At 37.1% G+C, this 18,015-nt stretch overlaps 1 protein-coding gene across 2 annotated transcripts in view; it reads left to right on the plus strand.

Moving 5' to 3' along the window:
• The window catches only part of RDX (radixin), a 90,842-nt gene that overhangs the window by 20,031 nt on the left and 52,796 nt on the right, over positions 1 to 18,015 (plus strand). For both annotated transcript variants that reach the window (XM_059417782.1, XM_059417791.1), the window contains exons 4-8: positions 5,029 to 5,112; positions 10,120 to 10,215; positions 10,731 to 11,005; positions 16,631 to 16,714; positions 16,918 to 17,064. In XM_059417782.1, the coding sequence (XP_059273765.1) occupies positions 5,029 to 5,112; positions 10,120 to 10,215; positions 10,731 to 11,005; positions 16,631 to 16,714; positions 16,918 to 17,064 (686 nt within the window). The remainder of the gene's footprint in view (positions 1 to 5,028; positions 5,113 to 10,119; positions 10,216 to 10,730; positions 11,006 to 16,630; positions 16,715 to 16,917; positions 17,065 to 18,015) is intronic.

An 18,015-nucleotide genomic window follows, 5' to 3' on the forward strand; every position in this document is an offset into this window, starting at 1 on the left:
AAAATATTTTTTAAATTTTTATTTATTTGAGAGAGAAAGTGTGTGCATGAGTGGTGGGCAGGGGCAGAGGGAGAAAGAAGCAGACCTGAGAGCCCCATGTGGGGCTTGATCTTAGGACCCTGAGACCATGACCTGAGCTGAAGGCATCCACTTAACCGGCTGAGCCACCCAGGCACCCTATGGTGGGGTAATTTAGAAAGTTTATGAAGATAATGAGAGGAGACTTTCCCTACCATTTACCAAGACTTATTTAAAAATGTTGTGATTAAGACAGTGTGGTTTTGACAGAACAGTCAACCCAGTCAACCAGTGCAACAGAATAGAGAACACAAATTGAGATATCATACCTCATGAACACTGGATCTGTGACATAATTGTCTTTGGGAAGCTAATTAACTAATCATTATACATCATTTAGATATTTTATTTATTTATTTATTTTTTAAAGATTTTTATTTATTTATCAGAGGGAGAGGGAGAAAGCGAGCACAGGCAGACAGAGTGGCAGGCAGAGGCAGAGGGAGAAGCGGGCTCCCTGCTGAGCAAGGAGCCCGATGTGGGACTCGATCCCAGGACGCTGGGATCATGACCTGATCCGAAGGCAGCTGCTTAACCAACTGAGCCACCCAGGCGTCCCATCATTTAGATATTTTAAATCCCCATATCATTATCCTGTAGAGATTTAAAAATGAGATTGGAACTCTACCTTAAATCATAAGCAAAAATCATTGAAGACAAATTAAGAAAAACAACTTTAGGATGAAATTTAAGAACATCTTTATTACTCCAGAGTAATATTCTCCAGAGTAGAGAAGGTTTTCTTAAATACGGCAAAAAAATTTGATACCTGTATGTAAAACGTTGATAAAGTCAATGTTAAAGTTAAGAATATGTTCACCATAGGGTGCCTGGGTGGTTAAGAGTCTGCCTTCAGCTCAGGTCATGATTCCGGGATCCTGGGGTTGAGCCCAGTGTCAGGCTCCCTTCACAGTTGGGAGCCTGCTTCCCCTTCTCTGTCTGTCCCTCCCCCCATCTTATGTTATCTTTTGCTGTCTCTCAAATAAATAAATAAAATATTAAAGTTTACCATAAAGAAGATGTAGAATGACGAACTATAAACTGGGAAAAGATTTTTTTGTGATTTAAATAACTGACAAAGGGGGGCGCCTGGGTGGCTCGGTGGTTTAAAGCCTCTGCCTTCGGCTTGGGTCATGGTCCCAGGGTCCTGGGATCGAGCCCTACATCGGGCTCTCTGCTCAGCAGGGAACTTGCTTCCTCCTCTCTCTCTCTCTCTTTCTCTCTGCCTACCTGTGATCTCTATCTGTCAAATAAATTTAAAAAATCTTAAAAAAAAAAAAACTGACAAAGGATTAGTATCTAGAATATATAAAGATTTCCTACATAGTAAAAAGAAAAAGACAAACAGTCTAATAGAAAAATAAGCAATAGATGTTAACAGATATTTCCAAAGGTGGGGAGACTGAATGGTCAATAAATGTACCATTTAGTTTTCTGTTAATCTGTAACAAATTACCACAAATTTAGTAGCTTAAAACAATCCACATTTATTATCTCACAGTTTTTGTAGGTTAGGAATATGGGATGATGTAACTGGGTTCTCTGCTCAGGGTCCCACCAGCCTGAAATCAAGGTTTAGCCCATCTATTTTCACCTGGAGCTTGGGGTTCTCTTTCAAACTTACTCCTATTGGCAGAATTCATTTTTTTGCAAAAATTATCTATCCTTCTTTACTGGAGGATGAAGTCCCCCCCTACTTTTTTTTTAAACTAGTTACTGGTCAGAGGTCGGTCTTTGCTCCTAGAGGCTGGTGCTGGGTCCTTGCTCCCCGGCTCCTCCAGCTCAGTAAGGAGAACTCTCTTAGGTCAGATTCCTTCACACTTTGAATTTCTCTGACTTCTTCAACCAGTTAGAGAAAACACTTTGCTTTTTTTTTTTTTTTTTAAGATTTTATTTATTTATTTGACAGAAATCACAAGCAGGCAGGGTGGGGGGGAAGCAGCCTCCCCACTGAGCAGAGAGTCCGATGTGGGGCTCAATCCCAGGACCCCGAGATCATGATCTGAGCTGAAGGCAGAGGCTTAACCCACTGAGCCAAAACACTTTGCTTTTAAAAGACTCTTGTGAATAGCTTGATTCCACTCACATGATCCTCTCAATTTTGAGGTCTACTGATTAGAAACCTTAAGTACATTTGCAAAATCCCTTTTGTCTTGTGATGTAACATAATCAAAAGAGTAACACTAGGGGATGGAGATCCTTGGGGCTTAGAATTCTGCATACTATGTCTCAGCCTCTTTAGGAATCAGATCTCTGCTCAGTAAGACCATATTGAGATACCATTTTACATCCACTAGACTGTAAATATTTTTTAAAAATCTGATAATACCCACTGTTGGTGAAAATTAGCCCCGCAGGAATGCTTGTGAACTATTGGTGGAGTGTAAGTGGGTACAGTCACATGGGAGCCCAGTTCACTTTTACGTGGTAGAGGTGCAGGCTTTCGTGCTTTATCACCTAGGAGTTTGTCTGTGTCTGTACTTCTAGAGAAACTCAGATGTATGTCACTAGGAGACATACACAAGAGTGTTCATAACAGTATTGTTCTTGATAGCCAAAAGATTAAAAATAATTTAATATCCATTGACAAGAAAATGGGTAAATTATTGTTCAGCAGTAATTGTATAGCAGTAAAATTAAATGAATTTCAACGATTCACAGAAAAATCAGTGAAGCTTAGAAGTGGTGAAAAAGCAAACTGCCATGTGGTATAATTTCTGTTTAAATTTTTTATTGAAATAGAGTATACATACGGAGATGAATGTAGTTGTGTAGTTGATGAGTTTTCATAAAATAAATATAATCATGTAATCATTGCCCACATCAAGAAAGAAGACTTTCTTAGCCAGTACTGTACAATTTTAATACACCTAAAAATCAAGAAAAGCTACTTTACATGGAGATACCTACATCTGTGCTGAAACTATTCTTTTAAAAAAAGGAATGACAAATAGAGAATTCAGGTTATTGCTTACCTGTGGGAGATTGGGACAGATAAATTCACAAGATATACATTGGGATCTATAGCATTATTTGCCATTTCTAGTTAATAATTTGAATGGTAGATTTATGGGTAACAAAACTTTCTCTGTACTCAAAGTTTCTGTGTAAGTTTTCCACATCAAGCGTTTCTCTACTTATATGTAGACCTCAGTATTGTATTCTGGAATTTAACTCATTCTGACACCAGCCACCCAGATTAGCACAGACGCTGCAGGTAGGGGCTCAGACCCTCAAGACCGCTGTCCTCTTCAAACACCAATCACAAGTAGTGGGTCCCCATGTTACCCACATTTCTAACTTGGCTATGCATTGGAGATTCCCATGATTCCCTCCTCGGGTACTGTAATTCCCTGTAACAGCTCACAGAACTCGGGAAAACACTTTTTGTTACTGGTTAATACAAGGGATATTAGGGGTACTAATGAAAGATAAAGATGAAGAGGAGGTACATAGGGCAAAGTCCAGAAAGGTCCTGAGCACAGGAGCTTCTGTCCTTGTAGAGTTTGCAGTCCACCTTTCTCTTTGAATGTGGATGCATTCACCACCTTGGAGGCTCTATGAACTCCTTTGTTAAGGCTTTTAATGAAGTTTCCGTTATGTAGGCATGATGGATTAAACTCTTGGCCATTGATGATTAACTCTCTTCCGCTTCTCCTCTCTTTGGAGGTTAGAGTGGGGCTCTCATCACATGGTTGGTTCTTCTGGCTACCTACCTCCATCCTGAAGATCCAGAGGGGTCCATCATGGGTTATTAGGAGTTACTAGTATAAACTGAGGTACGGTTGAAAGGGGATTATTATGAATAACAAAAGGCTCCACTTATTTCTATCACGGAGGAAATTCTAAAGGTTTTAGGTGCTCTCTGCCAGGAAACAGAATGAAGATCAAATATATATTTATTATATCACAAAAGGTTTTGTGATTTCTAAGACTTGTTTGATTAGAGATTGTATTTCAGATAAAAGCTACATGTGCAGAGCCATGGTTGTTACAATGAGTAAGAAAATAGAAAGGAGGGGAGCCTGGGTGGCTCAGTGGGTTAAAGCCTCTGCCTTCGGCTCAGGTCATGATCCCAGGGTTCTGGGATCGAGCCCTGCATCGGGCTCTCTGCTCCGCAGGGAGCCTGCTTCCTCCTCTTTCTCTGCCTGCCTCTCTGTCTATTTGTGATCTCTGTCTGTCAAATAAATAAAATATTTTTAAAAAAAAGAAAAAGAAAAAAAATAGAAAGGAGAAATAAGTCAGATTTAGAATTCATGTGAATTAAAGTTAAGAAGATCGATTTGTACCATATGATGGTGAATTCTAAGTGAAGATGCTACTCCAGAGTTAAAATTACTTTAGTTAAGGCATGCCAAGTTTTTGGTGAAATGTCCAGCTACAAAGGTATTTATAGAAAAAAAAAGAATTTAAAATAGAATCTAACAAATATAGGTCAATTGATGAATTCTTTTTATAAAATGAATATTTTTGCAATAGGATAAAACTGAGTATCTGAATTTTGTGTTGAAAAATATGGAATAGTGAATGCCATTCAAAGAATTTGTAGTTAATGTTTCTCCTGAAATACCTGCTCTGCTTTGATATCCCTGTGCCCTTGGGTAAGTAATGGGGAACTCTTTTAGTTTCTGTAGACATGACATATTTCCTAGTATTGTCACAGTGGCTTAATGAAAACATGGAAAGCTCATGGCCTAGTGCCTAGTGTATGCCAAGTATTCAATAAATGTTTTTAAAAGAGGACTTTGTAAGCTCTTTCTTTTTAAAACAGATTTAAGATTTCCTGTGATTAAAATCAAACATTATCACTTTAATGAAGAAAATCTTAGGTACAAATATGGTGTAGTTTTTCATTGCCTGCGTATTTACTTTATTTTATAAATCAGATAAAAATATTGCTGCTAAGTATATTTTCTTTCCTAGTGATTTTCCCTTCTGTTTTTATTGTAGATCAACGTACGAGTGACCACCATGGATGCAGAGCTGGAATTTGCCATCCAGCCCAATACCACGGGCAAACAGCTTTTTGACCAGGTATCATTTAGCCACAGGAAGTATGCAGCTTTTGACAGCATACAATGTGGAAGCTGTTGCAACTTCTTTGTATGTTTTCCTCTAACTTTACTGCTATTGCAACAGTGTTGCACTTGGAATTTTTCATGGTATCTTTTCAGTTATCTGGAAAGCTATAGAGCTATTATTCTTTCTCATTTCTAGATGGGAAAGAGAGGACTTTTAAAAGGTAATTATCAACAGATATTTCTTTAACATCCTCTGAGTAAAGCACTGTGATGAGGACTCAAAGAAATGAAAAGAAAGTGTCCCTAGCGGGATCGTTGAAAATCCTAGATAGAGGGGATGTCAGGAGCAAGGCCCAGGGAATTACAGTCTACAAGTAGGCACCTGACAGCAGTTCCATGTCATAGCCCCATGATAAGCTAACATGGGTGTCATGTTGAGGAATTTGGACTGCTGATGCTGTCTTTTTCTCACTCTTGAGTGCACATTTGAGTCACCTGTGGGGCTTTTGAAAGAGAATAAGGGTAGTGCTTACAGACTACATCCAGATACTCTGATTTCAAATTCTCTGGGTCCTACTGGAAATCATTAATATCTTACTTGTTTATTTAAGCTCCCCAGGTAAAGCAGTAAGTAATGTTGTAGGTGATGTTTTATTTGGAAGGGAAGGAGAGAGATTGGTGCCCTGAGGCCAAGTGATTAGGAAGGTGACTTGATGATTACAAGTGGAATGAGGGTGATTGGGGGTGGGACTCAGGGGAGGATGTTTACAGGGACTTACATTTGGGCAGAAGAGTAAGGAGTCTATGGTCAGACCTCCTCGACCTTAGAGAACAGAACAGGAGGCAGAGTTTCTAGTACACAGCAGTAAATTACCTAGTAGATATTTTGGGTTTATTTAGGTATCTCACATAGATCTAAAATACACCAAATTTTAAAATTCCTGGTAAGTTGTTTCTTTTCTTGAAAAAATAGTATACGTAATCTTCCTGATAAGTTAATTGATTATCTTGAAAGCCCTGAGAAGGTCTTTTTATAAGATGAAAGGTTTTTGGTAGAGTGAGCAAATTCTTAAAATCATAAGCAGCTACAAGCACCATGCATACCTTGTACATATTTTACCTTGTGAACTGTGAGCTAGTTCTGTTGATTTCTCTAGGCTTCCTGTTTGTAAATATATCATCTATCTTATTGAATATAAATGTGAACGGAGTTAGCATTCATTGTACTTACTTCTTAACAAGTTGAAATCTTATTTATAGTGAGTGAAATGTTTTTGGTGGTCAAAAACTAATCAGCAAGTGGGCTTCTTTGGTATTATGAACTGAGAAATAAATTACTTGCTTTTTATCAAGTAGAATTGCTTTAGTTTAGACACCAGGAGAAAGGAAGCCTCATTTATTACAGTGCAGTACTGTGTAGTAGTTAAAAGTGTGGGTTCTAGAGCCACACTGCCTGCATCGGAGTCCCCGCTCTAGCTGTTTGACTTGGAACAAATTACTCTTTGCCTTATTTTTTTCACTTGTACGGTTAGGATGATGATGGTATTCTTCCCTTAGAGGGTTGTTGTGAGAACTAAATGAGAATCTGTGTTAAGTACAGAGGACAGCATTTGATGCACACAACACAGCATTCATAGTGTAAATGAAGTTCTAGATTAGGGAGTAGTATCTGTAATGTGCTCTCTGAGCAGTTAATTCTTAAAGTCACTGTTTTTCCCTGACAGCTTCTCTTGAGCCCAAATCAAAGGATCTTAAAGCAGGCTTTTCCTTGGGTATAGGGAGTATGTGGAGAGCATTGGCAGGTAGGTAGGTTCAGGGTTAAGGCCAGGAGCAGCTAGACACAGGAGTCCTCTCAAATGAGGGTACATAGCAACATGAGTCCAACTGTAGCAAAGCCTCACTTCTGATCACGATGCCCTTGAGGCTAGCTGCTGTGTGTAGGGGGCTCTGTTTGAGTGCTGGAGGTCCTTTGGTTTGCTCCCTGATTCTTCTACACTGTCATCCTCTTGCAGCTTCTACCTGTGGGATTAGAGAGTATTCTTACCCCTAAGAAGTATTCAACATGATCTGTTAGGATGCAAGAAAAAGGGGCTCCTGGGTGGCTCAGTCAGTTAAGCATCTGTCTTCAGCTCAGGTCATGATCCCTGAGTCCTCGGACTGAGTCCCGCATCCAGCTCCCTACTCAGGGAATCTGCTTTCCCTCTCCCTTTGCCCCTCCCGCTGCTCCTCTGCACTCCCTCGCTCGCGCTCTCTCTGCACGTTCTTGCTCTCTCCAATAAATTAAAAAAAAAAAATCTTTAAAAAAAGGATGCAAGGAAAAAAATATTAAAATGTTGGTTTATATTTTTATCTTTTTAAAGTTACTTTAAAAGTAAATGCTTTCTAATGTATGTGTGATATAGCATGTGTGTAATTTATAGGTAAAAATACATATTTTGTCATTAATGCCCAAGTATATTTTTATTTATAAAAATATGTGATTGAAAGTTTCTGAGAATGTTGCCAGAAGTAGTAGGGAAAGAGTTTCACAGCTGAGCTCTCTTGTTCCTGGTGTTTGTTGTGATGGTCTCAAGCTAGTTAGGGTACTATCCCGTGTGCCCACTATGGCAGATCCCACCTTTAGTTCGCCAGCATCATGAATCACACACAACCTAGAGGCAAAAACAGGCTAGAAACTTTGACACTTCTCTTACTTGCTCTTGACCTGTGAAAATTTCCTACTCTACAACTCTGAGCTGGAATCTTTTCTGTGGCTCTTCGGCTGAGACAGCCTGTCTTTTGCCAAAGTTAAATTATTTGGGATCTTCTTTGTCTACATTAAGGAGTTGGTGGTTTGGTTTTGATGAGTTTTTGTATCAGTTGGGAGTCCTGATGATGTATCATCCAGAAATTTCTCACTTTTTGTTTTTTTGGTGGTAACTTTTCCTAGCACAGCTAAATGGTTTTTTATTCCTAATTATTTTGGTGTGTGTAATTTCAGTGAAATTTTTCAAGAGAAGGAAAATAAACTTTCTGAAAGGTTCAGTATGCTATCTTGAAATCAAATGCCTGATAAGTTTCCTTAGATATTAAAAAAAAAAAGCCAAGAATATTTATCACTTTATTTTTTTTTAATTTAAAAAAAAAATTTTTTAAAAGACTTTTATTTATTTATTTGATAGACAGAGATGACAAGTAGGCAGAAGGCAGGCAGAGAGAGGGGGGGAAGCAGGCTCCCCACTGAGCAGAGAGCCCGATGTGGGGCTCCATCCCAGGACCCCGAGATCATGACCCGAGCCGAAGGCAGAGGCCTAAACCACTGAGCCACCCAGGCTCCCCGAGAATATTTATCACTTTAAAACTAATGTTGAGGGAGCACCTGAGGGGGCTCAGTTGGTTAATCGTCCACCTCTTGGTTTCAGCTCAGGTCATGATCTCGAGGTGGTGAGATAGAGCCCATCATTGGGCTCCATGCTCAGTACAGAGTTGGCTTGAGATGCTCCCCCACCGCTCCTCACATGCTTTCTCATTCTCTCTCTAAAGTAAATAAATAGGGGCTCCTGAGTGGCTCAGTCGTTAAACCTCTGCCTTCAGCTCACTTCATGATCCCAGAGTCCTGGGATTGAGCCCCACATCGGCTCCCTGCTCAGCCGGAAGCTTGCTACTCCCTCTCCCACTCTCCCTGCTTGTGTTCCCTCTTTCGCTGTGTCTCTCTCTGTCAAATAAGTAAATAAATCTTTAAAAATAAATAAGTAATAAAATCTTACAGAACTTTATTTTTAAAAAAACTAATGTTGAATCTTTATGTAAAGCTTTAAAAATATTAAAAACTCTCACCTCTCCTGGCTCACTTCCCTCATTTTGTTTTAATATAGATCTAGAAAAAAATAAGCTTTCCAAGCGCTGGTACATTCTTGGGTGGGTCCTAGCTTTATTTATTCTGCTACTTTTGATTAATGATTCTTTAAAAGGGCATGATTAAGATGACTAAGGCAGTAATCTCTGTTCTTTTTTTTTTTTTTTAAAGATTTTTTTATTTATTTGACAGAGATCACAAATAGGCAGAGAGGCAGACAGAGAGAGAGGAAGGGAAGCAGGCACCCTGCTGAGCAGAGATTTGGATACGGGGCTTGAACCCAGGACTCTGGGATCATGACCTGAGCTGAAGGCAGCGGCTTTAACCCACTGAGCCACACCCAGGTGCCCCAGTAATCTCTGTTCTTAGTTTTAAGCAGTGAAGGAGGGTAAATAAAAACACTACTAATCATACAGTTACTTATGATAGAGTAAATGTTCTAGTAGTATAGATAGAATACTATGGGAACATCAAGGAATGAGTGATTAATTTTATCTATATAATAGGATAGCTTTATTCACAGAAAGCATGTTAGTTGAACTGGGGCTTGAGGAATAAATTTTTCAATGGATGGTAAAAATACAAAAGAAACATTCTAGGCAAAAGAAAAGGCATGAACAGAGCTGTAAGGATAAAATTTGGGCATGTTCCAAGAATGGTTTCTTGTTCAGTGAGGGAATAACAGAATATTTGATAGTGAAGGGTAGAAGTGGGTGTGAAATCACCAGTTGGATAACCTGGTATGGCTTTTAAATGTCCTCAGAGACTCTTATCACCAAATGGATACTATTTGCCTTGCCTACCCAGTTGTGTAATCACACTGAAATAGGAAAGTGGGATTAGTTGTGGGGGTACACTGAAATAGGAAAGTGGGATTATGACAGCTTTGAATCTGCTTCCCAGACTTGTTATCTGTTGGGGTCATGATGGGAGATGAGGAAGAAAAAGTGGTATAAAAAAAAGCGTGGATCAAACAAGATTGAAATGACACTACAAAATATATATGCAAAACCTGAATTTAAGTTTTTAGAAACATCCCTGTAATTAATGTATTAAATTTAAGAAAGATCTCTAGAGCAAAGAAATATACCTATAATACCTATGTAGTTTTGTTTTTCTTTTGAAATATAGTACCATTTACTTTCACTGTGAATGTTGACCTGAAATTGAACTTCTTTTTTTAAGGTGGTGAAAACAGTTGGTTTGCGTGAAGTTTGGTTTTTTGGGCTGCAGTATGTGGACAGCAAAGGTTATTCTACATGGCTTAAGCTAAATAAAAAGGTAAAAATACATATAAAATTCAGCTGATAATTAAATTACTTTGAAGTTATTGTGATCATGAATTTCTATTAGAAAAGCTCAGGGTCTGACTGAATTCAGTCAGACCTCCTTTTACAATTATCTCAATTATTAAACGTTTCATGTCTCTTAATTCAGTAAGTTACCATTAACTCATCTTAGAGAAATGTTCATTCATTTTTCCTGTTTGAAAACTTAACACATAATAAATATGAGGTGTAACTGAGTACTTTGATTTTGGCTCAAACATTACAGGGTCAACTTCTTAGGGGAAGTTTCAACTTGGTTATTAGACAGGACCTGTGAGTTACAGATCACGTTCATTAGCGCATAGAATCTTTTTTTTCCACATATCCAATAAGTTGAGAATCTTACACACTAGAGTCTTAGTTATGGATTTAGAATCTTATTTGGGTTTTACATGCTACTTTCTTCTAAAAAAGAATTTGATGTGAATTTAGGATTTTTGTTGATTATGCTTGAAATTACTGTTCCAGGTGACACAGCAAGATGTTAAAAAAGAGAATCCTTTACAGTTCAAATTTAGAGCTAAATTCTTTCCTGAAGATGTTTCTGAGGAATTAATTCAAGAAATAACCCAGAGACTTTTCTTCTTGCAAGTTAAGGAAGCTATCTTAAATGATGAGATATATTGTCCACCAGAAACTGCAGTTCTTTTGGCTTCCTATGCTGTCCAAGCCAAGTATGGAGATTATAATAAAGAGATGCATAAACCAGGATACCTGGCTAATGATAGACTCCTACCCCAGCGGTAAGTGAAAATTGTTTTTTACGTTAAATTGTCTGAAAAAGAAATTTATAAATAGATTAGGACAATTTTTTAAATTGTTAGAGTATATTCTCTTAGAAGTCATGACCTGTAGCTGCATAGATTTCTATATGCTGTAATTATTCAAAGTTTCTACCTCTTCTCCTCATTCCCACGGATAAGCGATAAATGGAGGTAGTGGTAATTTGGGTTTGGGGGAGGATGTGACTATTGTTGCTTGATAAAAATTCTCACTAAAACAGGCAGATAGATGGTTCTTAAATGCTTTGTAAGAAGTGCCATGCTTGGGAAAAATAGAAAGTCAGATGAAAAAAGCAACTAAAGTCCTAGAAAATAGTAATATTTTTTAAAAAGATTTTATTTATTTATTTGACAGACAGAAATCACAAGCAGGCAGAGAGAGAGAGGGTGAAGCAGACTCCCTGCTGAGCAAGGAGCCCGATGTAGGACTCGATCCCAGGACCCTGAGATCATGACCTGAGCCGAAGGCAGAGGCTTAACCCAACTGAGCCACTCAGGTGCCCCCAGAAATGTAATTTTAAACTATCCAATAAAGCTGGAGGAGGAAGGGGGGAAAAAAAAAATCAGACAGGAGAAGTGCCATGCTCTATTTCCTCTGTAGAGTTAGAATTCAGTTTCCAGCTTTTTAAAAGTTTGTTTTTGTTTTGTTTTTAATGTTTAATTAAGTAGTCTCTACACCCAACATGGGCTCATATTCACAGCGCTGAGATCAAGAGTCTCATTTTACTCCAACTGAACCAACCAGGCACCCTGTAAAAGGTGTTCTAAACTCAGTTTTCAGACTCCTAGTCTAGTGCTCTGTCCTCATATGCAGTATATTGCTGCTTCTGTAATCGTCACTTTAAAATAGCATGGCATAGGAAGAAATCATTAGGCAGAAGACCTAGAGTTTGAATGTTAGTTCTGCCCTTTACTACTTAGGTGACCTTACGTGCATAATCTGAAATCTCAGCCTCTGTATCTGAGTATGCGAAGTGGGGATAGTAATCCTGCTATCCTACCTTACGGTTTATGACTATGGAACAAGAACTGATTGGTTTATAGTTTTAACCGTAAAGTGTGGTACAAGTGTTGGTTGGTAGTAGTATTTATGAGATCTGAGAAGTACAGCATCAAATGTTACTTTAAAATATCTCAATTCATAATTAGAATTGCACACTAGAATGTACATGGAGATCTTTTTAGAACCTGGGAAAAAAGTGTTCCTCTCTTAGTCAGAATTCCTGAATTTTAAAATTTCTGTTCAAATGCAAAATTGTGTATTAGTAACCTAAAATTTCACAGTTGCAATACTTAACAGTATTTAAGCTGTTAGATGGTAGTTTCTTTTTCATAGGTCATAAATGTGAAAAAGGGAGACTACTTCATGTCCACCTTTATTCCATTTGGTTGTGGGCATTAATGTTTATTTTTGTGGAGTAAGTTGAGTTAATATATGCTTTATAAGGTATCATTAAGCACAGTAGCTTTAATATTTGATGATTAAATGTTACACTGTTTATTACTGTTACACTGTAATGCTGTTGCAATGATAGTTTTCTTGGAAGGTAAAATAATGCATACTGTTCACCAAAGAATCAGGAATATGAGACACCTGTTAGCCTCTAAGGTTTAATTTTGATTCTTATTCCAACTCCAAACTCTTGGTCTCAGATTTTTTTTTAAGCATTGAATTAAATAGCTGGTTACTGGCATAGTAGACTTTCGTTTCAGATAAGGATTAGTTTCTATCTTACTTGAGGTTTAATTTTTTATATATTTTTATTTTTATTAAAGTATAATTGGCACACAATGTTACATTAGTTTCAAGTGTACAGTACAGTCTATAGCTCTGTACCAAAATTGAGATATAACTTATGTTTAGTAAAAGGCACAGCAGGTTAGGTTTTAAATCAGCATATAAGGTAAATATTATATATAATCAAAATTGCCCTTGAAATTTCCTAATTGTTCATAAAAGAATAGGCGTGTCTTGTCTCAGGTATAACACAGATGGTGGTTCTTTGAATGTGAGATTAGATTGCTGTCTGGTTGAGCATGAAGTAATTGGCTTACTTTTAATAGTTATGTGATTTTAAAAAATACTTTAAATACTGGTATCACACTTAAGCACAATTAAATTTCTTTAATTTAAATGCATGTGTGCTATAACCCACTTTGTTTAAAAAGAAGAAAGATAGCACATGCTCTTTAATTTTGAAGATCGAGATAGGTGTTCTTCAAATTGGTAGCCTTTGGAGAACTATTTCAAGCTATCTAAGCTTACTCGTAAGCTTACCCATAAAATCAGAATACTAATTTTTCTATTTAGAATGGAGGAAATACCTTCACAGTGATTTACTTATTCTATGTATGTGGTATAGCATACTTTCTCTCACGATCTTAAGTACCTGAGCCTGGAATTAGTAATCAGGTTATTTGGTGGCCATAAATGACATACAATTTGATGATTTTGATGGATGCTTTTAATTCTTGTAGAGGAAAAAAAAATTTATTATATAGAAAAGTCCAGATAAGCAGTCTGTTCTCCCACAGTACATTTAGCTGTCCTGTCTGGTGGTGTACATTATCAGTTCCACCAGATAACATTGCTCTCTCCTTGGAAAAGAGCTAGATAGACATGAGTTTTTATGTGCCAGGTTTCTCACTTGGACATATAGGTAGCTGGGGTTTGGAGAACCTTTTTCCAAGATAAAGGGAAGAAGAGATACATTTTGGAGAAGATTTCAGTTTTGAATCCATTGGGTTTGAAACCTCTGCAGCATAACCAAGGAAGATAGCCAGTATTCATTGGTAGGCCTGGATCTGGACCATGGAGAGCGAAACTATACATACAGTTTTGGGAATAAGCAGCAAATAGATAATTATCCCATGGGAATGAAAGAGGTGGACCTGAAAGTACATATAGAGTGGGCAAAGGGCCCAGGACAGATTTTGTTGGAACTTAGTTAAAAGTACAGGGGAAGAGGCTCCTGTAAAGCAAACTGAGAAAAAATGGCCAGAGAGTGAAGAATAATACCAGAGGACTGTTAACCATGAAAGCCAAGGTGCAAGGAAACTTTAAGGAGAAACTGATGAGCAGTGTCAAATAGTAACAAAGAGGTTGAGTCTGAGGGAGTAGTGTGTCTGTTGGGTTTAACAGTAAGGAGATTGGCAGTGACCTTAGTGAAAGCAGCTTCAGTGTGGTGTTGGTGGTTGCAGCCAGATCATGGTGGACTAGAGGCGGTCGATGTGAGGTTTTGGAAATGAAAGATAGTGAATAGGGATAGCTCTCGAAAGAGGTTTGGCTGTGAAAGAGGAAAAAACAAAAACAAAAAACCTAGGGAACCATGAGTTCATAGATGTGTTCTTTAAAAATGGGAAAGAACTGACATAATCCTTTATTCTTTCTGCAAATATTTGAGTAGTTCTTCAGTACTGGCACTGGGCATATAGTGGTGAGCAATATGGTGTGGTCTTTGCTCTCTGTAACACAAAGAAGTAGATATGATAATATATACATGTATGCAAGAGACAGTAAATATGTCCCCATCATCAGTGGTGGAGTATAGATCCGGAGAAAGTGAGGGGAGGAGCCCTGTAAAGGTGCAGACAGACAGATTTAAAGCCAAGTAGAAGGGATTGGCCTTGGCCATGAAGGAAGACTCTTTTCTGGACAGAGGAAAGAGAGGGTAGGCATTTTTGAATACTTGCAAACAGGTCATGCAGATGAATAGTACAAGTACATTATGTAAAATGCAAACAAACGAGATTTGAAATGCTGGATGTAAAAAGCTAGAACTTATATAAATCTTAGTGGCATCCAATTGAATTAATCCATATCTCCAGATTTAGTTAATGTCATGGTACCAGCAATTGGCTGCACTCATTATGCTCTCAAGGCTGATGGCATTCCTTTTGGTGAGCAGCCAAGGCCAGGCAGCAAAAAATATAAAAATAAGAAAAATGTGGAAACTTAAGTTATATAAGGGAAGACAGAACTCCTCTCCCAAAAAACCCAAGAGCTTAAAAGAGGATATACTGAGAAAGGAGCAGGGCATAGTAAGAACGTAATAGTGTGTCTGAGACCTCATTAAGGAATCTATTCTAAATAGTAACTTGTGCAAGGAAAGATTACATTCTGAGATTCCTTTATACTACCAAGACATTCCTAGGTTTCATGTAGAATTTTTATACAGCTAAACAGTAATACTTTTTAAAAAAGATTTTATTTATTTGAGAGAGACAGAAATAACGAGAGAGTACACGGTCAGGTAGGAGAGGGAGAAGCAGGCTCCCTGCTGAGCAGGGGCCCAGACATGGGGCTTGATCCGAGGACTCTGGGATCGTGACCTGAGCTGAAAGCAGACACTTAACCAACTGAGCCACCTAAATGCCCCATAAACAATAATATTTTAATGCCACAGCTTTTATTAGTAGTAATGTAGGATCTGAGGTTTGAACAACAAAGCAAAATATATAATAATCATTATATGACCCAAAGAGAACAAGTAAATAATCTGTAGTGTGTAGAGCAGGTAAATTGTGTATATGTTGAATTTGCTGATTTGATGTTAAAATATCAATAGTAGAGAAAATATGTTTGGTTATATTTGCATGAGGATCACTGGGAGGATAAAAGAGAAAACAATGAAAGATTATTTGGAGGACATGGGGTGGTAAAAAGTGTAACTTTCCACTTGTATAATTTTATTAATTTTTTTAGAAAGATTTTATTTATTTGACAGAGATCACAAGTAGGCAGAGAGGCAGGCAGAGAGAGCGAGGAAAGGAAGCAGGCTCCCCTCGGAGCAGAGAGCCCGATGCGGGGCTCGATCCCAGGACCCTGAGATCATGACCTGAGCTGAAGGCAGAAGCTTTAACCCACTGAGCCACCCAGGCACCCCCCACTTGTATAATTTTATATAAAATATTGCCTATAGAGGGGCACCTGGGTGTCTGTGACTGCCTCTCTGCCTACTTGTGACCTCTCTTTCTGTGTCAAATTAATAAATAAAATCTTTTAAAAATATATTGCCTATAGAAAATAAAATTAAATGTGACACCAAGAAAAGTAAATATGTAGAGTAAAAGAAGAAATTAAGGCTCCAGAATTTTGATTTTCTCTCTCTTCTCTAATTTTTTCTATTAATAATGAAGAAAGTCATTTTCCCTTTTTTGGTCCAGTGGCTTATTTGCTTGAAACAGTTTAATTCCCATAAACTGTCTGTATAACTGTCTTAAAAACATGTAATCTTTAAAATAATCTCAGGATCCTAGAAACTTGTTGAGATAATTATGAATTCACATGCAATTGTAAAAAATTCTGTGTATCCTTCTCCCAGCCGTCCCTAATGGTAACATCTTGTATAACTAGTACCGTGTCACAACCAAGATATTGATAGAGTCCACCAACCTGATTCAGATTGCATCGGTTTTATATGCAGTCATTTGTGTATGTATATGTGTTTACGGTTCTATGCAATTTTATCGTGTATATAGGTTTTTATGATAGCCATTACAGTTAAGATATTGAATGATTCTGTACTTTTAAATGAATATTAATTTTGAATCATAGAAACATTTTCATATTTTTTTTTCTTACAGTGTTTTGGAACAACACAAACTGACAAAAGAACAGTGGGAAGAAAGAATACAGAACTGGCATGAGGAACACAGAGGAATGCTGAGGTACTTGGGTGGCTGTTGTCTTCGTGTTTTTCTTTCAAGTATTTTTATATCCTAACACTTACTAGTACATCACATTATCCCCCAAAGATCATTCACTTTTTATGAATAAATATAAAGCACTAAATTTTAATCCAAAGTATTTTTGTAATTTGTTTGGTATTACTTTTACTTAAGTTATGTTACAGTAAGCTTTCTTTTAACAGGGAAGATTCTATGATGGAGTACCTGAAGATTGCCCAAGATCTAGAAATGTATGGAGTCAACTATTTTGAAATAAAAAATAAAAAGGGAACTGAATTGTGGCTAGGTGTTGATGCTTTGGGTCTGAATATTTATGAGCATGATGACAAGTGAGTAAATTTAGTTGCACAGTGAACTGGTCATTAATCAGTGATCTATATGGCTTTAATCTTACACTGTGTTTGTAAAGTTCTTTTTTGGCTTGATTACTCTTGCTGCTTCTTTTTTCTCCCTACTTAAAAGATTAGTTAATGAGACAAAGTTTTTAGATGTCATGTTTACATTTTTGCAACACCTTACCTTGTAGCTTTAGCATTCTGCTCAGCATATTTATCAGACAGGATTTGGTATCTCGTGAGTTCTGTCTGGTAATTTAATTGAAACTTATTCCCTTTATAGGTGAAGAATGATTGCTTAAATATGTCTGTCATTTGGGGTGAAATTGAAATTAACATGTATAAGAAATAGCAATGAGACAATGAAATTAATAGATATATGATTTATTATATTTGTAACTTTTTAAAGACATTTATAGGAATTTTGAATATTTTCAGACATCAGTAAAGTAGAATATCACTGTATTAAGAATAATGGACAGTGTTATTTTGTTTCAAAATTAACCAGGTGTTAATTTTTATATTATATTAAGATATATGTTAATATGGAATATGTCAGACTCTCATAGTACTTTAGGAATGCTTTATACTTTCTTTATTTGCTATGCCAGTAATGCCACCTTCTAAGGCATTTCTCTTCTAAAATTCTAGAATTTTAGTTTCATTATTACAAATATCTAATAAGATACACTTTTCTAACACTATATACTAAGTCCAAAAGAGAGCATTTTAATTATTTTACTCTGCTATGTATTTTTTATTTACAAAGCAAGTTAACAACACTCTATCATTAAGAAGAAAATATTTTGAAATTTTTGAAAAGCAAAAAGGACTTAGAGACCAATTTTTATGGACCAAATCCTTTTTTTACTTTCTTCTAAAAATTATTGAATTTCTATCAGAGTACCCATTATAGATACATTACAGATAAAGATGGAAATATGA

This window comes from Mustela nigripes, chromosome 1 (genome assembly GCF_022355385.1).
Source record: "Mustela nigripes isolate SB6536 chromosome 1, MUSNIG.SB6536, whole genome shotgun sequence".
Taxonomy (NCBI): Eukaryota; Metazoa; Chordata; class Mammalia; order Carnivora; family Mustelidae; genus Mustela; species Mustela nigripes.